Raw genomic sequence first — 27,980 nt, forward strand, 5'->3', positions numbered from 1 at the left:
CCATCCCTGGAGGTGTGTGAGGAAGGGCTGGAGGCGGCACTGAGCGCTCTGGGCCGGGGACACGGCGGGGCCGGGTCCGGCCCGCACTGCCCGGTCTCCCGGCGTTTTCCCCACGTCACGGATCCCGTGATCCGCTCGCTGCAGCCGCGCTCTCGCATCTGCGCCCGGCGCCGGCCGCTCCCCTCGCCGGAGCGCTGGAGCGCTGCCCGCCAACCATAAACACAACGCGCCCGCCCGCGCCCCTCTCCGCGCCGCGCAGGCGCCGCGGGACCCGGATGTGGCGCATGCGCGGCGGCGGCGGCGGCCCGGACGTGTCGGCGGCGGCCGCGACAGCGACAGCGACAACAAACAAACCGCGAGCGGCGCGGCCGCGGCCACCGCGGGCAGGAGGCGGCGGGGGCGGCCGGCAGCGGGCGGCCGCGGCCCCCGGCGCCTGCGAGCGCCGCCCCGCCCCGCCCCGCCGCGCGGAGGGGAGGGGGCGGAGGCCCGGGCCTTCCCCCGCCGCCGCCGCCGCCCCTCACGGCGGCCTCGGGCCGCGCCCGGACCGCGGCCCAGGTAACATCCGCTCCCGGCTCCCGCCCGCCCGCTGCGCTGGGATCCCCCTCCCGGGCTCCTTCACCGCCCCTTGCCCGCCGCTTCCCCGGTCACTTCCCCACCTTCCCGGGCTCCTTCCCCGGCCCCTTCCCGGGCTCCTCCCCCGCTCCCTTCCCCTTCTTCCCGGGCTCCCTCCACACCTCCCCTCCGTTATGGCCCCCAGTCACATCCCCACCTCTCTCCCGTCCCCTTCATCACCTCCTCCCTGTCCCCTTCCCACTTCCTCGCTTTTCCTGGGCGAGAAAAAAAAACTGTAACCCCCTGCCACTACCAAACTTTTGAGTGTTACGTTTTAAAGGCTGGGCAGCCGTCCTGCCCCCGGCCGAACGTCGCCCCGCTGTCCCCGCTCCCTCCCGCACGCTGGAAAAGCCCCCTCAGCGGTTTTGTGAGCGCTCTTCAGCCCTTGGGCATCTGCCATCCCCTTCGGGATACAGAGAGCGGGGCTGCTAGCGGGTTTCCAGGCGGGGGGTGCACAGATTATTAATTACTGATCACTCGCCCTTTGCTGCGCTCCCTGCGGGTGTGAGGCTGGGGGAGGTCGGTGCCCTGCGGAGCTGAGCCCCAGAGGTTCTGGGTGCTCGGTTCGTGGGCTAATCCAGCTGCGGGCTGGGTGTGTTGTCGGAGCCCCAGCTGAGCGCCGCAGACACCGGCCACCACCGTGGTCTCTCGCCGCTGCTTGTCTGGAGCTCTGTGACACGGCCGGGGCTCCCTGTCTGTCCCCTGCTCAGGTGTGAGGCTCCTGAGGTGTGCTCCTGCCCCTGCCAGGACCCCCAGACGGGGCACGGCCCTGTCCTGCCCCTGCCCCAGACATCAGAGAGTGGCAGCGTGTCCTCCTGGCCCTGCCCTTACCCTGCGCCTGCGAGCAGTTCCTCCCCACTCTGCATTCACGAACCTCTCCGGATTTGCTTGTTGCATAAGCACGCGTGTTTAATATTGATTCAGGAACTTTATTTCAAAGAGCTGAGGCCCGGGGAGAAGCACCGAGTGCCTCACGCTGATTAGGATTCAGTTTTTAAGTAGATAGCTCTTTACATAATGCATTCAGGCTGGGCTGGCACAATGGGGATGTGAGCTTGGAGAGGAATCGACTGATTCGGTGCGAACAAAGGTGCTGAGAGCAGATCACGGTGAGGAGCTGCTGTTAAGGTCCTGCAGGGATTCTCGGGCTCTGCCTCTCTCTGCTGTTAACCTACTGAAAAACTCTGCTTTTGGTCAGGGCTGGAATTTTCCACCCTCGCTGTGCCCAGAGGTGACTTTTTTGTTAAGCTCTAGCAGAGAACGCTATCCCCGTGCAGATATTAAAAGATATATAAAAGATACATATAGAGAGCAGGTGTTACGTGGCACACACCTCTTGCTGGGGTCCCGCAGTCACAGCCCTCCCGTGCAGGCAGGGCTCCACTCTCACTGCTCGCAGCAGCCACAACCCTCCTGTGAGAGGTTTTGACAAATCCCTGGGTGACTGAAGCCTCCCCAAGAGGATGAGGTGCTGCAGGGTCCTCCAGGATCGGGTTTGCTCTGTCATTCCTGGCACCAGCTCTGCCCTCGGAGTGTGGTCTCCCTGCCCCGCTCAGCCCGGGGCTGGCCGGGATTTTGGGGCTGTCCCTGGGGCTGAGGTGAGCGGCTCTGAGTGGCAGAGGAGTTCCTGTGGCGTGTGGCGTGCAGATCTTCCTGCTCTGAGCACACAGAAGCCTCTACTGAAAGGAGGAGTTGGGTTTTTTTTCAGCTGTGTGCTTTCTCAGAAAATAAAAGTCAGAAAGAGGAGAGAAATGCTTGAATTAAAAATGAAACAGAACTTTCTGGGCTGTAAGACACGTGCGTGCAGTCACATCATTACAGCAGGGTTGGCTTTTCCCTGGTGCCCTCAGAGGGCAGGTGAGGGTTTGGATGCGGTGTCACCGCTGTGTTCATCCCAGGAACAAGAGTTGGAGCCGCGTCCCCCTGAGCAGCAGGAAGCTTTGCTCCCTGGGGCGCTGGGGAATGCTTCTGGCCGGAGCTGGGTGCACAGGTGGGAGCCGGGAGCAGCAAACGTGCTCGGAGCCGCTGCTGGGCGCTGCTCCACACCAGCCTCTCCCGCCGAGAAATGGCTGCTGCGGCTCCTCAGCCCTCAATTTATGTCAAGGCAAAACTGGTGCCGCTCAGAGTTTTTCCTCCAGCTCTCCTCCGGTTCCTTTTATGCTGCCATGTGTCTTAAATTTCGGTAGCTGGTGCCAGCGAGATGGGGAGAATTGATAGTGATGATTCAGATGCGCGCACAGAAATAGTGTTCTGGGGAGGGTTAGCTCTGCTGCACGGAGCTGCGGGAGCGTGCAGCCTTCCCAGAGCTCTTCCCCGAGCTCTTCAGTGCTAATTGCTCTCTTGTCCACAAACATTCTGCTGCTGCTCGCCCGTGGGGCGAGTAGGTAATAGTCTAATGTGCTGCGGAGTATCTGCACTTTAATGGCTTACTCGCGTCTTCCTCAGATCACGAGCTGCTTTCTGTTTTATTGGCTTATGGATTTTCCTCTGCCGTGTTTATCGTAAAACTTCTGCCCTTGCATTATTAAACAGCACAACTCCGTAGTAATGTTTTGGTGGTTAAAAGCCATCAGACCTGTGCTCTGCTTCCCTGACATCTCTGTGTTTGTCTGATTTTGGAGGCAGGCTGATACAGGAGCCTTTCTCGGCCTGTATCGGTGTGAAATGTTCTAGCAAGATGTCAATTAGCACGCTGTTCTAATTAGCCAGTTCGTTAGTGTCGCGTTACTGCCTGGTATCAGAATGCTGGAAATCTGTCTGGGATGGCTGTTCCTCATGATTCACGCTCCCAGAGCATCACAGCCAGCTTTGAGCAAGCAGTTCTTGGTTTTCCTTTGATATATTTATCCAAAAACGGCCTTCGTGGTCGCCACGTGGAAGTGCAGTTTTGTTCTTCCAGGTGTGTTTTGCATTAGTTGGTTTCCCTGCCCACCTTGGAACCTGGCTGCCCGGAATTGCATCCCCTGCATCCTCGCAGGCCGCGATCTGGCCGCGGTCTGTCACTCTGTTTCAGTAGGCAGGGCTTTATTTCCCTGTTTTCGCTCGGAAGCCGGTTTTTTGGAGCTCAGAGCAGCCCCAGGCGTGGCTGTTGGTGGAGGATGCTGTGCCTGCAGGTGCGCGGGGTGGCTCGCAGCCTTCAGGGCGTGGTGGCCGTGGGGAGTGGCCGAGCTGTGGCAGGATCTGTGGCGCGACGCTGGGTGCCATGGGACACAGGGATCTGTGTCACTTTTGTGCCATTCCCCGTCCCTGACGGGGATTTGCTGGGGCCGTGAGTTCACCTTGTGTCGCAGGCTGCTGCTGGAAAGGTGTGCTGTGTGAAATGAAGAGGGACCTGCAGGGCTCCTGTGCTGGTGGTCACTTTGAATGCCCTCAGGCGGCACTGGGCTGTGCCCTGAGCAGTTTGTACGAAAAGATGGCAGATCTCTCTCTGCCCTGCTGCCCCAAGGCTTCCCTTTTACTCTTTATTTTACCTTCACAGGCTGTATTTCCAGCACGGGGGTGCACTGGGGCTCCCTGTGCACAGTCCCAGACCCGTGCTGGGTTCTCTCTGTGTGTGCTGTGCCTTCCCGTGTCGTGTTCAGCTTCCCTGACCTCTCCTCTCAGCCGATCGTGGGACTGCTCCCCTGTCTCCATCAAACCTTCCCTGCAGCCCTGACGCCTGCAGGAGCTGCTTTCCCACTGGTGCCAAGGCCGTGCTCTCTGTTTTAACTTCCTTTTTCTCCTGAGCACGGCATTCAGCGTCTTAGCTCTTCGGAGCAGAGTGTTAGCGATCCCTCCAGCTCGCCCTGCCTCTCACGTAGTTTCCCCCCAAGTCTCCCGAGCGGTCTGATGTTTGGGAAATCCCAGCCCAGTTTGCTGTAGGAAGTGAAGGAGGGAGACGTGCAGGGAAGGTGGCGTGGAGGGGGCGTTGGGCTGCTGCCTGCGCCTCAGAGCAGTCACCCAGAGGCACTGGTGCCGTCTCATTTTTAGCCCGAGCTCCTCGGTGAACCCGATCCGTGCGCGGCTGCGATTGGCCTGGGCCGCGCTGTGAATGAGGGGCTGCGCTCGGGGTCAGTGCCCGGCCTCTGGGACTGCTCTGGCCTGGATCATGTTCCTCTGGGCCGTGCCCCTGACTCCAGCTCCATCCCTAAGCCCTGCTCTGGCTGCTGCTTTCTGCCCTGGGGTCCGTGGTTCTCCCCACATTGCCAAGTGTGGCTTCTCTGGCAGGCCATGGGGAAGATAAGCCGCTTCTGAGGGGGAAAAGCATTCCTTGAAGGTTGTTTTTGACTTGGAGGAGAGGATGTGAGTGCTTTTCAGGGATCTGGATTTGTAACTTCAGAGCACATCTCAACCAGATCGCAGCATTGGAAATGGGAATTGTTTAGACAAAGGGATTTTTCACCCAAGTTTGAAAATCTGTGTGGCTGAATGCCTAGAGCACACTGGCTGGGGTTTGGTAAGGTTTTGGGGATGTTTAGCAGCCTCGGAGGAACTTCTGCAGGTCTGTGGTGCATACAGGCAAGGAAGTGAAATCCACGTGAGTCTTTTTCCTAACCCTGAAGACCAGAAAGGCTTTTTCCTGTTTCTACAACCTTCTTCAGGCTGCGTGTGTGTGTGTGTGTGTGCCTTGTTTTGCAGAAGGATGTTGAGCTGAAACGTACCTCAGCAGCTCGTGGGCCTCAAGCGAGGCTGTCCAAGTGATCCTATCTCTTGAATACCTAATTTGCTGCCTGAAGAGTTGCTGCAAGTGTTTGGAAGCCGTGTTTTTCTTACCCACGTGTTTTTGGCACGTAAAATCTGTCGTTCCAGGGCTGTGCTGGCCCGTGATGCTGTGTTGCAGCTGAGGAGATGCTGGCGCACGGTGGAATGTTGAATTTCTGTCCCACAAACTCGCTGTTTGTCCCCTCATCTGCCTCTTGTGCATGGCCGGGTGTCCTCCGGGGGATTGGAACACGCAGAGAAGGAAGGGAATGGCCTCCCGGAGCTGGTGCAGAGGGTGCTGAGCCTGAAACCTTGTCTCTGTTATCTGGCCACACCAGTGAGATAATCGCTGTTTGGAGAGAGCGTGTCCCAGCTGATCCCAAAGCAGCGGGACCGTCTGGGTCAGCGAGGGGCTTGTTTTTCATTCCTGCCCCTAAGGCCAGAATAAATAGGGTGAGGGCAGCGTCCTGGCAGCTCACTGGGCTCTTCTCCACGCAGGTAAGGCAGCGTTTGGTTTCAGTTCTGCGGGGCGGCGTGCCGGGAGAGGAGCTCGCCTTTTCGGGACTCTCGTTGTTCAGGTAACCATTTCTGGCAGGATCACCCGCCGGCACTGGAGGCAGGCGTGTGGCACCAGTGCTGCGTTTTCAGTCTTAGGCAGCTGCTTCGTGCTTTTTGTGGCATTTCCCGGGCTGAGGAGACACATCTCGTTTCGGGCAGGCAGCGTGTGTGCAGGAATAATGGTGCTGGTTCAGGTCTGCCAGGAAGGAGCAGGCACAGTCGGTTCTCTGAGCGAGGAGTTTGCTGCAGATCCTCGAAGGCGATTTTAAATACAATCCGAGCAATCCATCAGCAATCTGAACTTCTTCTGTCTCTCAGATTCCCCTCTCCTTCGCACGTTCTTGATGCTCAGGTTACCTGGAGCACTGCTTGCTGTTGGTTTTTTTTTGTAACTTACTCGTCACTTCTTAGTCAGCGGAACAAATGGCTGCACAAATGTAGCATGGAACCACAGACTTGTTAAGGTCGGAAAAGACCTTTGAAACCGTGGGGTCTGAGGGTGGTCAGGTGTAACTCTGTCAAACCCTGGTTAGTGCTCTCCGTGAGCTCGTGCCTTTTGTGTGAGCCGTTTCCTCTGTGTTTCCTGTGGCCGGGAAGGAGCGGAGTGCCGGCTGTGAGCCCCTCTCCGGCCTGTGGCCGAGCTAAAGACTCGAGCTGCTCTCTGAGAAACCGGACTCGTGCAGGGTGGGAGCTTGCCTTGCCTCGAAACGAAACCCGCTGGTGGCTCTGGGGAAAGGTGCCACGGCGTTTGTCAGCGCTGGTGCCCGCCGCCACCACCCCTCCCTGCAGGGCCCTGGCACTGACGCTGCTCCTCTCCGGGGGCTCCTGGTTGCCCCGTGGCCACCAGCAGCAGCAGCAGTAGCCAAAGTCGTGATGGAGTGGCCCGGCTCTCAGAAGTCCCCGTTGGGAGGGGTGACTCAACGTTGGTGAGGATCATTCCACTTCAGTAAGGTCTCATTTACTTGGTCTAAACTTGTGAAAGCCAGCAAACAAAATTCTCGTTCATGCTTATAGGGTTGTGGGAGATAAAGCCGCATGTCTAATTTTAATTTTCTCTTTATTTAATCTCCTCTTCTTTAGCTAATAGCCTTATCAGGGCATTTATTTGTGGTTACTTATGCATATCTATCTGGGATGGTGTTCTGTATTTAAGGAAAATGATGTTCTGTTCTGTTTTAGCTGGCAGGCCTTTACAGATTAGTGTGAGTTGCCATAGAGAATGACTGGAAGGTTAAGCTTGACTTTTGAAAGGGGCTTATTAAATTGAAGCACAAAAAAAGAAAAACCCCAGCACAGAGGGAGAAATTTTAATAGCTAGGTAAAATCCATGATCCTACTCAGATTTAGAGGTAATTGTTTCCCTTTGGGAAAAATTAAGTGCAGAATTAAGTGGAAAAAAAAATTAAGCACATCCTTACAAAAGAAGAAAAGGCTTGAATATGGGAGGGAGGGGGAAGGATGTGCACTGTGTATTTTTTCAAGTATACCAAAACGTGATGTATTCCAGTTAAAACTGTAGGAAATCTCAAATAAGGATGAGTTTGTTCCCTTTCAAAATCGTGCTGGATTTGTCTGACAGCGTTCATTTTACGAGGAGGGAAGCCGTGCGTTCACACTCTGTGATGCCATAACTTCCTAAATTAACATCCCACTCTTATTCTTGTGCAACGCGTTTGTTTCCAATAAATAGCTGCGACTTCAGTGCCTCTAATAACACGGAAAATTCCAGTGCGGCAGCAGGTCTCTGACTGGATGTGTTCCCCCTCAGAGAGAGTGGCGGGCTTGTGTACTCCCCTGAAATTTGAAATCAGATATCTTTTATTTACACGGTTGAGAGCGGTTTTCAGCGAGGCTCGTGCTCTAAGCCTGCTCAGAAATTGAGGTGAAATCACTTCTGTGCGTTTGCTGGCAGCGTTTTGAGGGAGTCAGTCCCCATGGAAATGTGTTAGCTGGTGATTACGCGGGGCCAGAGCGGCCTGAGGAGCCAGAGCAGCTTTTTGGCAGCTTCTCCCTGGCAAGGGCTTTTGCTGAGTGGCTCTGCCTGGTTGTCTTGATCCAGAAATGACCAATATTGGGCTTTTCACGTCTAAAGATACACACGGTACTGATTTTCATAAACGTGCATTACGAGGACGGCCAGGCACGATATTTTTGCCTTTGCAGCAAAGAGGAGTAGAGTTAGTCTGAGGCCAGAACACATGTGAGCCACGGGCAGGGCTGGAATAAAGGTGTCAGGTGACTCTGGTGTGCGTTCATGCTTCCTCACTGCTCGGGGTTTGTTAAAATCAGCTGAATCCCCTCCATTCCCAGCCGCTGTTCTCGTCCTGACAGTGTAAAACCCGGGAAATCACTGTTCTCCTTTCCGGGATTCCTTTAAGGATCCCCGCCTTTCTGTATGCGCTGTGCATACACGCACATGAACTGTAACCTGTATTTAAATATTGTAACTAGGGGCAGAATAGATCTTACATCAAGCCGTGCCGGTAGCTTCCTAGGCCTGTTCTGGCTGTCATGGGACAAGCATTGAGTTTTTTCATGTGCTTTTAATATCCTGCACTTAGCTTGGAAGTAAAAGACCAAAAAAAAAAAAAAGCCACAAACTTCCTCAGAAACACGATCTGCGATTTGTTAAAAACAATTCTAATGTGGATATTTTTTCCTCCTAGGTTTTACCAAGAGACAGTACATCTAACACTTAACTTGGATCACCTCTTGCTCATCAGCTTGAAAACCATAGCAGCCCCCAAAACTGACACTTGACCTGAAAGGAAAAGCTGTGACAAATGGACAATATGTCTATTACTAACACGCCTACCAGTAATGATGCTTGTCTGAGCATTGTCCACAGCTTGATGTGCCATCGGCAAGGCGGAGAGAGCGAAACCTTCGCCAAGCGCGCCATTGAGAGTTTGGTTAAAAAGCTAAAGGAGAAAAAAGATGAATTGGATTCTTTGATTACAGCCATAACCACCAACGGAGCTCACCCTAGCAAGTGTGTTACAATACAGAGAACGCTGGATGGGAGGCTTCAGGTTAGTACCAGTGAAAATTGGATGTTTTCCTCCGGGCACAGCGAGGGGCTGGGCTGCTGAGGGGAGCAGCCGTGCCCTGCCCCACAGCCCTGCCTGCAGGCGAGTTTTGGGGCTGCAGCAGGGGCAGGGAGGGTGGATTGGCCGATCAGAGGAGCGCTGGGGAAGGGCAGGGCAGGGCCCGGTCCCGGGGCAAACCTGGCTGCTCGTCCCGTGCCTCACCGGGGCTTCTGCTGGCTCTGTGCCGGGGAGCAGCTGTGCCCCCTGACAGGCCCTGTGCCCCCTGACAGGCCCTGTGCTCAGTCCTGACAGGCTCTGTGTCCCCTGACAGGCCCTGTGCCCCCTGACAGGGCCTGTGCCCCCTGACAGGCCCTGTGCTCAGTCCTGACAGGCCCTGTGCCCCCTGACAGGCCCTGTGTCCCCTGACAGGCCCTGTGCCCCCTGACAGGCCCTGTGTCCCCTGACAGGCCCTGTGCCCAGTCCTGACAGGCCCTGTGCCCAGTCCTGACAGGCCCTGTGCCCCCTGACAGGCCCTGTGCCCAGTCCTGACAGGCCCTGTGCCCCCTGACAGGCCCTGTGCCCAGTCCTGACAGGCCCTGTGCCCAGTCCTGACAGGCCCTGTGCCCCCTGACAGGCCCTGTGCTCAGTCCTGACAGGCCCTGTGCCCCCTGACAGGCCCTGTGCTCAGTCCTGACAGGCCCTGTGCCCCCTGACAGGCCCTGTGTCCCCTGACAGGCCCTGTGCCCAGTCCTGACAGGCCCTGTGCTCAATCCTGACAGGCCCTGTGCCCAGTCCTGACAGGCCCTGTGCTCAGTCCTGACAGGCCCTGTGCTCCGTGCAGGCCGGGATCTCTGCTCCCCTGCTCAGTCCCGTCCTCGGTCAGGGCTTAGTCCCCGTCCAGCTGGGGCTGTGATCTCCCTGTCCTATGGCGTGTTGGATGGGCAGCTCTCTGTCTACCCTAGGAGCATTTTTTAAAAATTATTTTATTTTTTTAATGGATTGGCATTGCTCCGCTTGTAAATTGCTGTCAGCGTAGCTCAGCGCCTCGTTCCTCTTCTTCTGCAAAGCTCCTTCTCATCCACGCTGGGGAAAGTGACCATACCTTGCACCTCGGGCACAAATTCTCCTTCTGCCATTTCGCATCCAGCATTTTTTACTGAAGAATCCCAGCGTTGGCCAAGCTGTGGCAAAACCCTAAGAGAAACCTGTTTCTCTTGGGCACAGAACTCGGGTAAACCCTACACGAGCTGTGCGCCCTACACAAACTGTACACCACCTTTGTCTCTTTTTATTTAAGATGCATTTTGGTGATGGAGAGAGGGCCTGGTGTTGTTTGTGCCCTCCCCTTCCTGCTGGTGTGAAGTGTCCCGACGCCTGTGCTGCTTTCCCAGCCAGACTTTTGTGTCTGCCTTTTTAGGTGGCCGGCCGCAAGGGATTCCCCCACGTGATTTACGCCCGTCTCTGGAGGTGGCCTGATCTTCACAAAAACGAACTCAAGCATGTTAAATATTGTCAGTATGCTTTCGACTTGAAATGCGACAGTGTGTGCGTCAACCCTTACCATTATGAGCGCGTGGTATCACCTGGCATCGGTGAGTACAGCCCCCCGGGCCGGGCGTGGGGCACCGGGGCTCAAATGTGAGACATTTCTGGGTGCACAGAGCACAGGACGCCGTGATAAATCACCCCCGTGTGCTCTCGCCCTCCCTAGAGCAGTTACTCTTTTCAGCTTTGTGGTGGTTTTTGTTTAAGCCTTTCCGTCGGGTTTGCACGCAGTTCTTGCAGTTGTGCATCCTAGGAGCAGCTTAGCAGATAGGCTTGGCTTGTGGTGGAAGGGGTCTAGTATTAGACGAGTGTTTTTTTAAAGGCTGGCGGATGTTGAAACGTGTTGTGAGATCTCTGAATGCATTCCTGTGCTCCCCGTTTTCTCTTCACAGATCTCTCGGGACTGACCCTGCAGAGCTCAGGTGAGTGGCTGTGTTTGCTGCTGCCTTTTTTGGGCGTGGGCTGTGCCGAGCCCTCCAGGCCCTCTGCAAAGATGCCTTTGTCCCCCTGGCTCCCAAAACCCGGCCCAGTGTCAGAGGCGCTGATAAACTGGTGGATAAAGTGTGGATAAATTCCTGGGACGAGCCCCTACGCCCTGTTTCCGCTGCTTCCCACCTGTGAAACCCCACAGAAAAACCAAAAATCTCACAAAATTAACACAAAAACCACCTAAAACTGCTGATTAACACAAAAACTCCCCAAACAGCCTGCACCTCTATGATGATGCTAATTAATTGGCTCGGGAATGCTAAATGTGATTTGATAAGCAGGACAGGAAGAAAATAATAGAAATTCTGTCAGTAATTCAGCAGTTGGATGAAGGAGTCCGATATTCTTGCTTTCCCTGAAGCTTGAGAGAAACTGGACATGAAACCTCGCATTTCTGACCATCAGAAACGTTTCTGAACATTCAGAAATCCCAGATTTCTGAACGTGACTCAGAAACCCGAGGTGCTTGGTACAGCTGGTAACTGCTTTATTTCAAAACCTGTTTTATTCTCCTCCCGGAGGAAATTCATGGAGAAAGAAATTTGTGTGATACACTGATTTTAGCACGTTATTAAAAGTATCAAAGCAAAAATAAACTGGGGAAAAAAAACCACCAAACATCCCAACAAACTTTACCTGACTTTAGCTTTAGCCCGTGTGCTCATCTCTGCTAATTCGTGTCATTCCCTGTGTTTTCTGAAAAAATTACCCTTCTGTACAGACTCAAAGCTGATTTTCCATTATCTAATGAAATAATGAAAATGAAATTTAAAGAAATTAAATGTAATGAAAAATGAGATTGAGTGCCAGCAGGTAAATACATCCTAAGTGTTGCCTTGTCCTGAAAGCAGGCTTTAACATATTTTAGTCTGCTTTACAAACGAGCACGGGAGGTAATGGGCTGTAGGAGTTAATAGCACATCCAGAATTGAGTTTTTGCAGTGGCAGTTCCCCAGCACTGTGCGTGGAGCAGTGAATTCCTGACTGCTCTGCTGAGCCTGGAGTGGTTCCCTGGTGTCTTGGGATGCGAGTTTGGTTTCCAGCTTGAGCGGGAATGCCTTAGGATTACTCCAGGGATGCATGAATCACAAATCTGTATTTTCCACGGGGGCTTTGTGTCTGTGCCCGCTTGCATTCCAGAAATTGGCTTGTTAGAAAAAAAACCACATTTTTTTCCTTGTGCTGCCTCTGGAGATGCTGCCCGCTGGTTGGGCTGGTGTTTTCTTTAAAAGAGAGCTTTTATAAAGTTGTTTATTGTAAAGGCAAAGGGTCTTCAGCGTTGAAAGTTTGCGTTAAAAGTTTTTGGTGCGGAGTTTTAATAGGAAAAAAGTTTTAATTAGAAGTGGAAGCGGTTTTTGGTGCAAGGTCCTGGGTGGACAGAAGTTGCAGCCACACCTCTTATTTATTTTTTATTTTTTTTGGGGGGGTGAGGGTGGTGGCAGTGAGGGGAGAGAAGAAAGGGAGAGCGTCTCTCCCTAATGCAGAGGTTTTCATACACAAATTACCTAATAAGTCAAAAACAAGAATTTGAACTATTTTTTCTTAACTTATTCTAGATTTTTAGCACGCTAGTTTATGTATAAACTACACATATCATTTATCTGTTTTATTTTAAAAACGTAAGCAATATTATACTATATTATGTTTAAAGTCACGTTCTCAGAGCCTTTACGGAGACTCGTTTTTAAGATTTGTTTTTTACGTTATTATCCTGATGTTTTAGGACACGTTTTTAAGGACTGTGTTTTTAAGCTTTCACTGAAACTTGTTGATTTGTTCTAGACTTCAGCAAGGGATGGTGGCAGTGTGGTGGCAGGAATGGTGGCAGGGATGGTGGCAGTGTGGTGGCAGGGATGGTGGCAGGGATGGTGACAGGGATGGTGGCAGTGTGGTGGCAGTGTGCTGTCGCTGTGATGTCACCGTGGTGTCACCGTGATGTCACCGTGATGTCACTGTGCTGTCGCTGTGCTGTCACTGTGGTGTCACTGTGATGTCACCGTGCTGTCACTGTGCTGTCACTGTGGTGTCGCTGTGCTGTCACTGGTGTCACTCTGCTGTCACTGGTGTCACTGTGGTGTCGCTGTGCTGTCACTGGTGTCACTGTGGTGTCGCTGTGCTGTCACTGTGCTGTCACTGTGCTGTCACTGTGGTGTCACTGTGCTGTCACTGTGCTGTCAGTGTGGTGTCACTGTGCTGTCAGTGTGGTGTCACTGTGCTGTCAGTGTGGTGTCACTGTGGTGTCACTGTGCTGTCGCTGTGGTGTCACTGTGCTGTCGCTGTGGTGTCACTGTGATGTCACTGTGCTGTCACTGTGCTGTCACTGTGCTGTCGCTGTGGTGTCACTGTGCTGTCGCTGTGGTGTCACTGTGCTGTCACTGTGGTGTCACTGTGCTGTCACTGTGCTGTCACTGTGATGTCACTGTGCTGTCACTGGTGTCACTGTGCTGTCACTGGTGTCACTGTGCTGTCACTGTGCTGTCACTGGTGTCACTGTGCTGTCACTGGTGTCGCTGTGCTGTCGCTGTGTCGGCCGTGTCCCCGTGCCCTGAGTGACCCGTGCTGTCCCCGCAGCCCCCTCCAGCATGCTGGTGAAGGACGAGTACGTGCACGACTACGAGGGGCAGGCGCCGCTGCCGCCGGCCGAGGGACACTCGGTGCAGACCATCCAGCACCCGCCCAGCAACAGAGCGTCCTCCGAGCCCTACAGCGCGCCCGCCATGCTGGCCCCCGCCGAGGCCAGCACCACCAGCACCACCAACTTCCCCAACATTCCCGTGGCCTCCACAAGTAAGGTCCTGGGGGCTGCTGACGGCTGCCGGGGCAGCGCCACATCCTCCCGTGCCCAGGAGCGGCGTGCGGGCCGTCTCCCGGGTGTTAATTAGCATTAATTGGGAGCGGCGTGGCTCCCGGTGAGCGTTTTTCGTTGCGTTGGGACCGGCGTTGCAGCGCCGTGCTGAAGATCCGGCCTCAAAGTGTAAAATGTTACAGCTGGCCTCTAACAGCGTGGTGGCTGTTATTTGATGATTGGCACAGAAATCAAACAGTTCTATTGTTTTATCTGTTTTTCTTTAATCTATTTAGTTTTATTTTATATCTACGGCACAAATGTATGTGCTGCAAGGAGGCAGCCTCAAGAAGAGATCTTTAGGCAATTCCTGAGTCTCCCAGTCACAAGGCCACTGTTTTTGTGTGGCTCACTGTGCTACCAGAATGGCAGTTAACCTCCGGTTAATGTTTTTGTGGGTGTGCTGCAGTGCCGCCTTGAAGGTTTTTGTTACTTTTCGGCTGTTCCTGGTGGCAGAGTTTGGTGTGGCAGCCCCAGGGCCACCCTTCAGTGCACAGGACAGCAAAGCCCTCAGAGCGTCCTGCAGCCATCCCTCCACAGCTGAGACGCGTGTGGGCCTCACTGATTCCATTCCCAGACCGAGTTCTGAGTGTTCCTTGATTCCAGCTGATGGCTTCTGGGCTGAAACTGCCGATGTTTGTCACCGCATCTTTGTTTGTCCCCCGCAGAGAGATAGAAAGGGCGTGGGTGGTTAACTGCACTGCCTTTGCACCGCAGTGTAGAGTCGGTGATAACCTTTTCTTATCATTGTTGGAGGCCAGTGGACATGGAAAAAAAGCTCATTTGTGTGTTTTACTGCGAGTTCTCAAGCTGTTAAATTGTGCTGGCCACACCAGTTTGAGAATGCCAGTGTAATTGTGGAAGGGTTGATAAGTTTAGTGTTAGTGGCTGAACTGAAGCCTTTTGCAGTCAGATTCTGTTAACCTGTTCTGAAATGTCTGTAGTTTCAATCTCAGGTAATCCTTGAAGTATTTATTTGGGAGGAAACAAAAAAAACCGCAGGGGCTCACTGAGTCCAGTGTCGTGTGCCGCTTTCTGGAGCAGTGTTTATAAAAATGAAATACTGCTCAGAATGTTTTGGAGGAGTGTAAATGCGAGCGAGCGTCCTCCCTAGGAACAGTAGTTAAAACATGGTGAAAACAAGCAGCTGGCTGGAGCTGCTGCTGGCCCGTTTGGATTCACTCTAAACCTGCCCCAGCCCCGTTCCAAGTCCTGGCATCTCCTCTTTTCCCTTGCACAAGTGAGATGTGACCAGAGCAGAGGTGTGGCTGGTGAGCAGAGTTCCCTGCATACTCACGCTCCTGAGGCTTTCAGGGGGTCGCAGTCAGAATTACCTGGTGCTGAGCAATCTTGCCTCAAGTTTCCTGGCGGGTGGAAAAAAAAAAAAAAAAAAAAAGAAATTACTGAAACCAAACCTGTGGGAGCTGTGTTCTGCAGTGCCCTTAGTGGGGTGTATCTTCCTAGCCAGTAGTGCTGAGCTCTTCTTAATCAACATTTTGGAACGTTCATGAATAGGTAGTGTGTTCTTTTACCAGGTCAACCTCCCAGTATATTGACAGGTAGCCATAGTGATGGACTCTTACAGATTGCTTCAGGGCCCCAGCCAGGAACTCAGCAGAATGGGTTCACAGCTCAGCCAGCCACTTACCACCACAGTGAGTATCCAGCCTGCGCCTCTCAGCTTCCTCAGCCCGGTTTGCTAAAGCCCAGGAGCAGTGGAGGAGCAGCAGGGAGCCGTGGGGAGCCTGTGTGGGACACGGGGCGGGTTTGTCATTGCAGACAGTACCACCAGCTGGACGGGGAGCCGGACGGCCGCCTACACACCCACCATCCCTCACCACCAGAACGGCCACCTGCAGCACCACCCGCCCATGCACCCCGGACACTACTGTAAGCACCGCGGCCTCCCCTGCCCTGCCCTGCCCTCAGCTCCTCATCTCTGCCCCACACCTGCCCCTAGAGAGGGCTTACACCACCCGCCCATGCCCCCCGGACACCCTGCCCTGCCCTGCCCTGCCCTGCCCTGCTCATCTCTGCCCCACAGCTGCCCCTGTAAACGACTTAACAGTGAAAAACTACCCCAACTGAGTCAATGATGTAAGCACTGCAGCCCCACAGCCTGCTCCATCCCATCCCATCCCATCCCATCCCATCCCATCCCATCCCATCCCATCCCATCCCATCCCATCCCATCCCATCCCATCCCATCCCATCCCATCCCATCCCATCCCTGCTCATTTCTGTGCAGCCCCACAGCCTGCTCCATCCCATCCCATCCCTGCTCATTTCTGTGCAGCCCCACAGCCTGCTCCATCCCATCCCTGCTCATTTCTGTGCAGCCCCACAGCCTGCTCCATCCCATCCCATCCCTGCTCATTTCTGTGCAGCCCCACAGCCTGCTCCATCCCATCCCTGCTCATTTCTGTGCAGCCCCACAGCCTGCTCCATCCCATCCCTGCTCATTTTTGTGCAGCCCCACAGCCTGCTCCATCCCATCCCATCCCTGCTCATTTCTGTGCAGCCCCACAGCCTGCTCCATCCCATCCCTGCCCTGCTCATTTCTGTACAGCCCCACAGCCTGCTCCATCCCATCCCATCCCATCCCTGCTCATTTCTGTACAGCCCCACAGCCTGCTCCATCCCATCCCATCCCATCCCATCCAATCCCATCCCATCCCATCCCTGCTCATTTCTGTACAGCCCCACAGCCTGTTCCATCCCATCTCTGCTCATTTCTGCCCCCAAACTGCCCCTATGAATGGAAAACTACCCAGACTGGGTCAATGAACGTTTTGGGCAATGGGGATTAACAGGGTGTGTTTCATCTTTAATTAAGGGTGTTTCGTGGGGGTTTTTTGTGGTTTTTATTGTGTTACTTGTGTTCTCAAGCCTTTTATGTTGCTTTAAAAGAGCTGTTGGGGCGGCCTTCTTCCTGAATGCAGCAGGGGGAGTTGTGGAGGCAGGTGGGCCTGCCCCAGCCCTGTCCCTTGGATGGGCTGTGATTTGCTTATCCCAGCCCTCCTGGAGAGATATCCCTTATCTGGGCTCGTCTCCCTTGCTGAGCCATCCCAGGGGTTTCAGTGACCCCACCACGCCTCAGTGCCCGTGCTGATCTTTAATAACCCATTGGTCTTTCCCCTTGGTACCATTGCTTTCCCCATAAAACCCCAGCGTTCCCCCAATTCAGGGGGGAGCTATAAGGGGACAATAAAGGATCCTGTGTGGAATTGCCCTGCGAGGCTCAGGGGCTCCCAGAGAGCCGCGGGGACTCCTCCGTGTGCATTTGTCACACGAGGGGCTGCACCTGCTGCACCAGCCGTGCAGGGCAGCCCTGCCTCGCTGAGCTCCCCTCCACAGCCTGGCAGCCCCGTGCTCAGCGTCTCTGCCAGCTCACCCACGGCGTGGCCTCCGCGTGAATTTTTTTCTTTCAAAGCTTGGAAAGTCTTGCCTTCTCGTTTTGGTTTTCTAGAGGATTTGAAGCCATGCTAAGCTTTGGAAGATGTGCCCGTGCACAGTTTCCATTTTTAAAGAGCTCAGCAAAGCCCTGTACGGTATTGTCATTCCCTGAGCGCATCAGCACACAGACTTGGAAATATTTTTCATGTGTGAAACAGGACAGCAAGCTATTATTTTAAGGTTCTGTGCACACTTTCCAGTTTTAAAGAGCTTAGCGAAACCTTGTGCACTAAAGCATTGTCAGTTCGTGAGTGCATCTGCACACAGACTTGGAAATACTTTTCATGTGTGAAACAGGACAGCAAACTATTATTTTAAGTTACAGGAGGTAGAACGGGGGGAAAAAAGGTTGGTGAAGCTTCTGTTGCAGGGGCCCAGCACAGGGAATGCATTATAGGGCTGTAGTGGATAAAAAAACTCCCACACAAAAGGAAGATTTCTAATCTTTGGAGCAAAAGGCTGGAACAGATCTTTATTTTCTAGTACAGTTTTTATTAGAATCTTCCCCAGATTAGAATATATAATATATATTCTATATTAGGGGATAGAACACATATTTAATACAGATCACCTGTATGCAGCAGGTGGTGTTAGTGGAGGGGAGAATATGCTGTAAATTCAGAATGTCTTTTCAGCCCGTGTCTGTCAATAAATTGTGTTTTAGACAGAGTAGTTAAGATTCATTCCTTTATTCTGTGAGGACCCCCCTTCACTCACCGTGTTCTTTGTCAGGAGTAGCAGGCTGTGAGCAGCACTGGTGGTGCTGTGGGGAGGCTGTAAATGCCTTTCAGCTCGTGTGTGCCCAGAATTAATGTTCGTGAGAGGCTGGCGCTGCCACACCGAGCTTTCCTCGCCGCTGGGAGCAGCCCTGCCCTGACATCTTGTTGCAGAAGCTGCAGTTTCTGATAATAGCCCTGCATCTGAGTCTCCTCCCTGCTCCTAGAGGGGACAGAACAATCCGATCCCCGGATCGTTTGCAGTTCATTTTTCTTCGGAAAATGCGTTACCTGTGGCTTTTTTGCCATCCTGCGTGTTTGTTTGTCGTGACCGAGTCCACAGCATGCTGGACGGCTTGTTCTGTGACTGACGGAGCCACTGAGGGGGTGGCTTCACAGGGAGGCGGCTCAGGGGAGAAAACCGTGTTTGTGCTGGTGGGAAACGAACTGCGTGTCTTCTTTTCCAGGGCCAGTTCACAACGAGCTCGCATTCCAGCCTCCCATATCAAATCATCCTGGTGAGTAACCCCTGGCGTGGAGTGCAGTGCTCTGAGAGGGCTGTGCTGGTGCTGCCAGGCGGAGAGAACCTTTCAGTAAATCCTGGTTTAGATTTGAGTCTCTCCTTTGGAATAGGGACATAAGCTGAGAGCTGAGTTTAATTCAGTTTAATTCAATTAATCGGACGCCTTCAGGAGCCACAGCCCAGCGCTCAGCCAGCACAGACACACCCCTTGAAGGGAAGGCACTGCCCTCCCGAGGTTTTGGCGCTGGAATTCCTCTCCGGGCCTTGGTGGAGCATTCCCAGGAGCCTGCCGTGGCTGGGGGTCTGCTCTGGCTGCAGAAGCTCTGCTGCAGGTGCCAGGTGATGTTCCCTGCACAGCTGAAAAGCCAAAGCTGAACTTGTCTGGTTTTTGCCCAGTTGCTGGGACAGTGCCAGGAGTGGAATGTTGGTAACTGCTGGGTGAACCGAGCTGCAGCTAAACTGTGTTTCACTTCATTTAGTGTCCCTTTCACACTGTTGGTTTGATGCTGTCCCTGGCATGGTTTGGGAGGAGATGAGCCCTGAGGTCCCTTCCAGCCCAGACCATCCTGGGATCCCAGGATTTGTTTTGTGCTCCCAGCAAGCAGGGCCTAGCCTCGTTTGTTCCCCTCTCATGGAAAGGGATCCTTGCACTCCACGAAGGTTGTGAGCTCCCCAGAACTGACTGGGGTTTTAGGTGTCCAAACACACGGGAGGTTTGACAGGCCGGCTGCTCCAGGTGGCACACAGATCACTGACACTGGTGTAGAAATCCCCTCTGAAAGCTTGGTCAGCTCCCGGTGCTTGCCTGGCTGTGGGCTTTCAGCAGAATGCTCTAGGGAGAGCCAGGATCTCCTTTCCTCACGAGGTAGGTTGCTGCAGCAGCCATCTCTCCTTTGCAGCCAGTTTTTCTTTTCCAAAAGGAAAAAAAGAGGTTGGAAGGCCCCTGCGTGCTGCCATTTTGTGCTGCTCCCTCGGTTCCTTCCCCTGGCTGTGTGCTGTCCCCCATGCAGACAGGATCAGTGTGAGATTCTGGTGTTCTTCCCCAGCTCCAGGGCGGGTGGAGAGAGTGCCTTCACCTCGGAAGGGTGACTTGCCCTGGTGTCTGCAGCCAGAGCGGCCACAGAGTTGGTTTGAGCCAGCCCAGCCATCCCCTCCCTGTGCTAAAGGAGGCAGGAATGGGATGGCTCGTGAATTCTGGCTGGAAGATAAACGACACAGACCTGTGAGATCTGAACTGCAGAAACCTCAGTAACTGATGAGTGCTCGTGTGACAGCGAGCCCCTGTCTGCTGCCACATGAGGTGTGTCTGGGCTGACAGGTGTGAGCAGTGCCCGGGCTGGCAGGTGTGAGCAGTGCCCGGGCTGGCAGGTGTGAGCAGTGTCCGGGCTGGCAGGTGTGAGCAGTGTCTGGGCTAGCAGACAAGTGCAGTGTCCCCCAGATCGCTGCCATGTCCATGTGCCCTCTCCTGTTCACACAATCGCACGGTGCCCTGTGTGTGTCACTGTCTCAGGTGTTGTTACCTGTTCACGCAGTCGCACGGTGCCCTGTGTGTGTCACTGTCTCAGGTGTTGTTACCTGTTCACACAATCGCACGGTGCCCTGTGTGTGTCACTGTCTCAGGTGTTGTTACCTGTTCACACAGTCGCACGGTGCCCTGTGTGTGTCACTGTCTCGGGTGTTGTTACCTGTTCACACAGTCGCACGGTGCCCTGTGTGTGTCACTGTCTCAGGTGTTGTTACCTGTTCACACAATCGCACGGTGCCCTGTGTGTGTCACTGTCTCAGGTGTTGTTACCTGTTCACACAGTCGCACGGTGCGCTGTGTGTGTCACTGTCTCAGGTTTTCGTTAATTCTCTCTCTGTTGCTCAGCTCCAGAGTACTGGTGCTCCATCGCCTACTTTGAGATGGACGTGCAGGTCGGGGAGACGTTCAAGGTCCCTTCCAGCTGCCCCATTGTCACCGTGGATGGCTACGTGGATCCCTCGGGGGGAGACCGCTTCTGCCTGGGCCAGCTGTCCAACGTGCACAGAACAGAGGCCATCGAGAGAGCGAGGTAGCCACCTGTGCTGGGCTCTGGGCCACCCGCGCTGTTCTGTGGGCTGCCCGCCTCGGGAAGTGCCGCTGGGGTGTGTTTGGGTTCTCCAGGTGTGCCTTTCCGGGCCATGCCGTGCTGCCCGAGCCCAGCTCTGCCCTCGGGGCTGGAGCTGGCAGCTCCTGCCCTGTGTGTGCTCACCTGGGCAAGGCTGGGGGTGTTGGTTGCCAGAGGAGCAGGGCAAGGCTGGCACACAGAGCTGCGGGGCTCTCATTCCTCCTCACGGCGCCTGTGCCGCCTTTCAATGGAAGCACACACGACCGGAGCCATCCCGCAGCTTCTTTTTCTCCCCTCTCCTCTTTGAAAGGAGACGGAAGAAAATGGTGCCTCGTCTCCAGAAACGCCACGCGGTGGCAATCAAAGCGTTGGACGGGCAAACACACAAGTGAACTGTGGCTTTGTGGATGTCCCTGGGTGACCCTCAAAGCGCGCTGGGGCTCGCAGCCGGAGCCGTGTGTGTGTCCCAGCCGTGCGGGCGCCGTGTGTTCGGCCGCCCGCGGGTGCCGCTGTCCCCGGCGCTGCCCCCGGCGCTGTCCCCGGCGCTGCCCCCGGCGCTGCCCCCGGCGCTGCCCCCGGCGCTGTCCCCGGCTCTGCCCCCGGCGCTGTCCCCGGCGCTGTCCCCGGCTCTGCCCGGCTGAGCGCGGCTGAGCGCTGCCTTCCCCCCGCAGGCTGCACATCGGCAAGGGCGTGCAGCTGGAGTGCAAGGGCGAGGGCGACGTCTGGGTGCGCTGCCTGAGCGACCACGCCGTGTTCGTGCAGAGCTACTACCTGGACAGGGAGGCGGGCCGTGCCCCCGGGGATGCTGTCCACAAGATCTACCCCAGCGCTTACATCAAGGTGCGTCTGCTGCTCCTCCGTGTTGTGCTCCAGAACCTGGAGGGAGCCCTGGAGGCGCTGGAATAAACGCGGCCTAACGAGCTCCCTCCCGTTTGTAACTCGCAGAAAGGGGACTTGTAAAAACGACTCTGAGATGAAAGTGTCATCCCGGTGCTAGGAAAGTGAATTTTGTACTTCATCACAAACAGCGTCGATAGCAGTTCTTTGTATTTTTAGCCTAGCGGGTTTAAATTAACTGCGGCTAAAATTTTTAGCTTACATTATCTGTTACTTTCCTCCAAAAAAAGCGGAGCTGTGAAAGTCAATATAAATGCAGCAGAAGTTTAGGGCGTGTGTTAAAGTGCTATGAGCGTGAAGTGATCCAGAGGTCAGAGAAAGCTGCATGGGAACAAATCATTTTGAGGAGATCCTTGCTGTGACATGCCTCTGACAGACAGTGAACTCAGTTATGAAAAGCCACCCTCGTAAAAAGCCAGTCTTGTGTGGAACTGCTTGAAGTTGACGGTGGTTTGGTGTTTTAAACATCGGTTTTGCAGGCAGCTGTGCCGTGAAGGTGAGGGAAGCCCCATGAGCTCTGTGCTTGAGCTTTCTAATATGAAAACAGAGTCCCAATAGCATTTAGGGATCACAAAGGTACAAAATGCCTGAAACCTGCAGCCTGGGACCTGTCAGTTACTGCTATTTCTTTCAGATAGTCAGTGAGATGAAGTGGGGCTTGCTGGCTTTTTCAGTTTATATGCCTCCTTTCTGGAAATCCCGGGATTAGGCAAAGCAGCAGGGATTTATTCTGCCTACCCTTCAGGCTGTGATCTGCACAAGGCGCTGCTTTGGGCAGGTTTTGGTATCCCCAGTGGTGGCGAGATCATGGGGAGGATCTCTCAGGATCCACTTTAAGACTTAGGTCGGGATTAAGAGTGAAGCCGTTACCAGTTAGAGCAGGAGGGGGGGTTTGGTGTTCCCGGGTGGGCGGTGGGAGCACTGGGGTGGCCTTGGCAGGTGAAATCTCCCTGTTGGCGTGGGCAGGTGCGATGCTCTGTGTGTTTGCTGTTCCCAGGTGTTCGACCTGCGCCAGTGCCACCGGCAGATGCAGCAGCAGGCGGCCACTGCCCAGGCGGCCGCAGCAGCCCAGGCGGCCGCCGTGGCCGGCAACATCCCCGGGCCGGGCTCCGTGGGGGGAATCGCCCCGGCCATCAGTGAGTACAGCACAGCCCTGCCCCCGAGAGGGGCCCTGCAGCCAGCCCGGGGTCACACACAGCCCCTGGTGTGGGGCAGTGACAGAGCCGGGCCCGGGGTCACACACAGCCCCTGGTGTGGGGCAGTGACAGAGCCGGGCCCTGGGTCACACAGAGCCCCTGGTGTGGGGCAGTGACAGAGCCGGGCCCTGGGTCACACAGAGCCCCTGGTGTGGGGCAGTGACAGAGCCGGGCCCGGGGTCACACAGAGCCATTGGTGTGGGGCAGCCCCTGTCACTGGCCCCTGCACGGCACAGTGCCATTGTTGTGGGGCAGGTGTCCCCGCTGTCCTTGGCCCGGCCCTGCCCCACACTGCTCCCCCCACAGCGTCCCGGCAGTGCTGCGTGTGGGAGTGTGTGCTCCTCGTGCTGCAGCAATCTTTGTCCGGCAGGAATCTTTGATGTGCAAGGTCAGACTCTGTTCCTTTAAACAGAGCCTTTTCTGGCCGCTCAGAGCCCGGCTTGAAAAATCTGTTTGTATTTCAGCTCACACCAACATCCCTCCAAACAGAGATTACTGGGCAGCACAGTCCTTGGCCAGGTGTAGGAACACCCGCTCTGAAGGTTCTTGAGGAAGGCAGGGGGTGTTTTTTTCCCGTCTCTTTTTTTGTTATGATTACTCTGGGCTGATGTTTTCTTAGCTCCCGAATTCTGGATTCTTGAAATTGTTCCAAAGTACTTTTGGAGGTGTAAGTGCCTGCATGACTCAGGCTGCCTTGTGTGCCACAGGATTCCTTGTGCTGCCCTGTGGCTCTCCTCGGCTGCCCTGAAAATTGTGGAAGGCGTTTGGAGGAACGTTTGTCACTTTTTTGTCTGAGCCGCCCTTGTGATTTGAAGTTTGCCAGCTGTGTTTATCTTTCTGCCCTGTCGGCTGGGAGTGCCGTGGTTGGTTAATCCAGCTTCCTGCAGGTGCCCCGTCCGGGTTCTCACAGGGAAAACGCAGCGTTTGGCAAACCTCGGAAATCAGCATTTTGTGACTAAGTGCGATTTACACCGTACGTTGTGCCGTGTAAAGCTTTGGGGGCTCATCCCGGCTGGTTTGTGTAGGGACGGATGGGATATTGGGAAGGAATTCCTGGTGAGGGTGAGGAGGTCCCGGCACAGAGAAGCTGCCCCTGGATCCCTGGAGGTGTCCAAGGCCAGGCTGGAGCAGCCTGGGACAGTGGAAGGTGTCCCTGCCGTGTCAGGGGTGGGATGGGATGAGCTCTGAGCTCCCTCCCAGCCCGGCCCATTCCATGGTTCTGACTGCAGGGAGCTTGGTGTCTCAGCACCCACGCTGCTGTAAACACCAGCGATGTGAGAAGTGAGGAGGAGTGGGTGCACCCAGGGGCGCTGTGGGCTGTCCCGGCTGGGCCAGCACGGCGAGCACGGCTGACACCGAGCCCCTGTGTCCCCCCAGGCCTGTCGGCCGCCGCCGGCATCGGCGTGGACGACCTGCGGCGCCTGTGCATCCTGAGGATGAGCTTCGTCAAGGGCTGGGGGCCCGACTACCCGCGGCAGAGCATCAAGGAGACGCCGTGCTGGATCGAGATCCACCTGCACCGCGCCCTGCAGCTGCTGGACGAGGTGCTGCACACCATGCCCATCGCCGACCCCCAGCCCCTGGACTGACCCTGCTGCTGCTGCTGCTGCTGCTGCTGCTGCGCCGGGGCCACGCTCGTCCTCAGCACGCCGCCTTGTAAAATACCGTTCTGTTCATAACCTGAAGATATATTTTACTTTTCCTTCTGCTTAACCTTCTGAAAAACAGGTTTTAAAAATGTGTTTGCCGCCTTGCTCTTAGCAGAAAGAGTCTCGAACGTGCAGGATTTGGATTTCGGTTGTTTCCCAGAACTCAGTAGTCGTAAATACAGGGCCTGGAGTGGAAGGTAAACGCTTTGTAGAGACTTCACAGTATTGGGTTTGTTCCCTTTGAAACTCTCCTTCCCTGTTAGGGCATCTTGGTGATCAGCCTCACGGGAGCCTTTTGTATGCAGAATATATATTATATATATATTTATATCTGAAAATTCCTTCTAGTAGTTAAAAACATTTACCTTGTAGCGACTTTAAAATTCCAGCTGATTTGTGATATTCTGTTTAGGGAACAGTAGTTAACAGAGGACTTCTTTATTTTGTTGATGAACATGTTATGATTTTTCCAGGTTAAAGCCTAGCAGCTGCCAAAAAGCGAGGGGATGACACATACACGTTGTTGGCATTGATCAAAAACTTCATTAGTTTAAAAAAAAAAGAAAAAAGGACATCCTAGATTTTTATTTATACAGTCATGTGAGTTTTAAAACACTAAAGGAGATGGATAGTTTTCAGTGCTGGCACACGGTTTAGGGTGAAACACCCAGCCCGTAACGTTGCCAGTGAAATTACATCACGAGTGCCTAAGGCAGGAACTTATTTTCGTAATTACTACTGACCTCTATGATTTTACTCAAAAAAAAAAAAAAAAAAAAAAAATCCCTTAGCATGTATTCTGGATAAATTTGCATGACTCTTTTTACTCGCGTATATCATGGGAGTATGTATGGTAACCCATGGGTGTTTAGGACTGGGTTTTGGTATCTGTTCACCATTTCCACTCAGGGCAAGATGGCAAACCTGTTTTTATATCCTGGTTCTTTGAGCCCTGCGCCGTGGGTGACCGCGTCAGGGGGCGGTGGCTTCCCCGGGGGCACGGGAGGTGCCCAGCGCTGCCCGTGCTCGGGCACCGCCGCATCCCCCCGCTAAAAATTCACTTTTCTGCTCGTGGGCCGGTCTGAGCGCCGGGGCAGGCCCGGCAGGAGCGGATCCAGTGGTTTTCCATGTTCCCCTCGGTTCCATTGTTCTCCCCGTCGCCTCCCTCGGGCTGGGTTTGTTTTAGTGAGGTCGCTTTGTGTTCCCCCCCCGGGTGGCAGAGCGGGGCTTGCTCTTCTCCCCCATTTTGGCCCCGAACTGTTTGTTTTTGGGGGCTGCCCCACGGGAAGCCTGGTTGGTGCCGGACCTGGCCAGAGCCGGGAAGGGCTGGCTCAGCCTGCTGCTCCTGCTCGCCTTGCTGTCTGAAAGAACCCGGGCAAGGCGAGATTTCTTTGGCAGGTGTTTTGCAGGTCTCCACCTGCAGCGGAGTAAATGGGTGGCCCGAAACGTTCAGAACAGAACAAAATCGTATCTGGTGATTTTATTGGAGGAAATCTCTGTGTTTCCACCAGGAGAAGTCAGAGCCAGTAAAAGCTGAAAAGGCGTTCGTCTTCTCCACCAGGCAGTTCCCAAGGGGGTGCACTTGCAGCTCTTAAACAAAAACGAGACAATCTTATTCTTGGTTTTTAATATGCTGTTAAATTAACTTTTGTATTTTTATGACAAGGCGTAAAAGGCAGCACACAAAGGGCCGGAGCCTGCTCGGCAGCAGCAGACAGTGAGTTCTTGGCAGGCTTGCATTGATGTCTGAGAGCCCAGAGCTGCAGCTCCTCGGCAGCTGCGGTGATCCCCGTGTGCAGGGCTGCCAGGGCTGCGGGAATTGCCTCCTCGGCTCCGAAGCTCTACGTCCAGCTATCCCGGCGGGATTTATCCAGCTGGCACCCTCCTGCTCGGCCTGCTGCTCCGGTCTGCTCCCAGGAAGAGATTGCCCCTTTGTGCTGCGGCTCTTTGTGCTGGGATTAGCGCTGGCAGTTCAATGGCTTTATCCCCGTTATTGTCGCTGTGGGAAGGGAGGGCGTTCACCCCCGGCTCGTTGCAGATGCAGGAGAGGAAACCTTCCCGCTGGAGTGGTCGGGAAGGGCTCAATCCCAGCAGGAATCCCCTGGAAGGAGACAGCCATTCCTTCCATCCCTTCTGCGGGCTTGGTGAGGGCACTGCTGGAAGGCTGGGATAAACATCCCAGTGACAGCCCTGGGCCCCTGGCGAGTGCCTGGGGCTCGCCTTGGACCACCGTGCCTGCTCGGGAAGGGCCGGGAGCCCAGCCAGCGCACACAGGGGCCGGTCCTGCTGCCAGAGCCTTCCCTGCTCACCCCGGGCACATCCCTGGTGTGTCCTGGCCCCCAGGGCAGCGCCTCGGGAAGGGCCGGGCTGTCACTGCTGTTCCCCATGGCACAGAGCCCGTGGGACACGGCACGCGTGGGCCTTGGAGTGAGGAATCCTCTGGGCTGGAGTAGGGAATCCTCTGGGCTGGAGTAGGGAATCCTCTGGGCTGGAGTAGGGAATCCTCTGGGCTGGAGTAGGGAATCCTTTGGGCTGGAGTGGGGAATCCTCTGGGCTGGAGTAGGGAATCCTTTGGGCTGGAGTGGGGAATCCTCTGGGCTGGAGTAGGGAATCCTCTGGGCTGGAGTGGGGAATCCTCTGGGCTGGAGTAGGGAATCCTCTGGGCTGGAATAGGGAATCCTCTGGGCTGGAGTGGGGAATCCTCCCTGCCCCGCTCAGCGCCACGAGCACCTGCCCTGTGGAACCACCCGGGGCTCTCTGGAGTCGCCCGGGGCTCTCTGGAGTCACCAGGGCTCTCTGGAGTCGCCCGGGGCTCTCTGGAGCCCTCGGGGCTCTCTGGAGTCACCCGGGCTCTCTGGAGTCCTCGGGGCTCTCTGGAGTCACCAGGGCTCTCTGGAGTCGCCCGGGGCTCTCTGGAGTCACCGGGGCTCTCTGGAGTCCTCGGGGCTCTCTGGAGTCACCGGGGCTCTCTGGAGTCCTCGGGGCTCTCTGGAGTCACTCGGGGCTCTCTGGAGTCCTCGGGGCTCTCTGGAGTCACCGGGGCTCTCTGGCCGGGTGTTTTCCGGGTGGGGTTTTGAGAGGTCCGGGCTGGGCACGGCGGCGCTGCCCGGGCAGGGAGGGTGAGCTGGTGGGCAGCAGCATTTCTGAGCCCCGTGCGGGAGCTGAACATCTCCTCTGGCTGTGCCTCCCGCCCCAGACGGCTCCTTTTGGTGGCGGTGGGGGGTGTGAGCGTCATCCCACGGCTGTGACATCCCTGGGGACGCCTTTGCTGCCGGAGTGTCACCTGCGGAGAGCAGAGCCACCACTGAGCTCCGCTCCGCTGCTGTGCCTTCAGAGTGAAGCGTCACCCCCGCACCAACACCAGCTCGTGCTTTCCGGCTCCAGGACGCTTTTAGTGAGGTTTGGTAGCACCCCAAAGTTGTGATTCCGCTGGATTGAGGGCTGTGAAGTACCCATGACCCGAAAATCACCTTGAGAGGGGTTTTCCAGGCATGGAAACCTAGTTAAGCGTTTCTTTTCTTTTCTTCAGCCATTGCCTTTTGATAAGCGGTCACCAGAATTCCCAGTAGTTCCTTTGTAGCTTCCTGTATGTTTTTCATTAGACCTAGTTTGTGGATAATATACTGTAGCTAACTTTCCTGAAATTCTGTAACAGAGTATGTTTTTGATTAAAAAAGTTAAAGATTCAAGTCTGG

At 55.0% G+C, this 27,980-nt stretch overlaps 1 protein-coding gene across 3 annotated transcripts; it reads left to right on the plus strand.

Moving 5' to 3' along the window:
• The first annotated feature begins 401 nt into the window (after positions 1 to 401).
• On the plus strand, positions 402 to 27,974 carry SMAD4 (SMAD family member 4). Of its 3 annotated transcripts, none has more exons than XM_014894906.2 (12): positions 402 to 555; positions 8,517 to 8,882; positions 10,297 to 10,471; positions 10,817 to 10,846; positions 13,485 to 13,700; positions 15,294 to 15,413; positions 15,538 to 15,648; positions 18,398 to 18,448; positions 20,324 to 20,507; positions 21,215 to 21,383; positions 22,438 to 22,576; positions 24,014 to 27,974. In XM_014894906.2, the coding sequence occupies exons 2-12, from the start codon at positions 8,634 to 8,636 to the stop codon at positions 24,223 to 24,225; spliced, it is 1,656 nt and encodes a 551-aa protein (XP_014750392.1). In that variant the 5' UTR covers positions 402 to 555; positions 8,517 to 8,633; the 3' UTR covers positions 24,226 to 27,974. The 3 variants fall into 3 exon arrangements, with proteins under 3 accessions (XP_014750392.1, XP_088013440.1, XP_088013439.1); XM_088157313.1 differs by lacking the exon at positions 402 to 555 and adding an exon at positions 5,849 to 5,870; XM_088157314.1 differs by lacking the exon at positions 15,294 to 15,413.
• Positions 27,975 to 27,980: the final 6 nt, after the last annotated feature.

Source organism: Sturnus vulgaris, chromosome Z, assembly GCF_052056855.1.
Source record: "Sturnus vulgaris isolate bStuVul1 chromosome Z, bStuVul1.hap1, whole genome shotgun sequence".
Lineage (NCBI taxonomy): Eukaryota > Metazoa > Chordata > Aves > Passeriformes > Sturnidae > Sturnus > Sturnus vulgaris.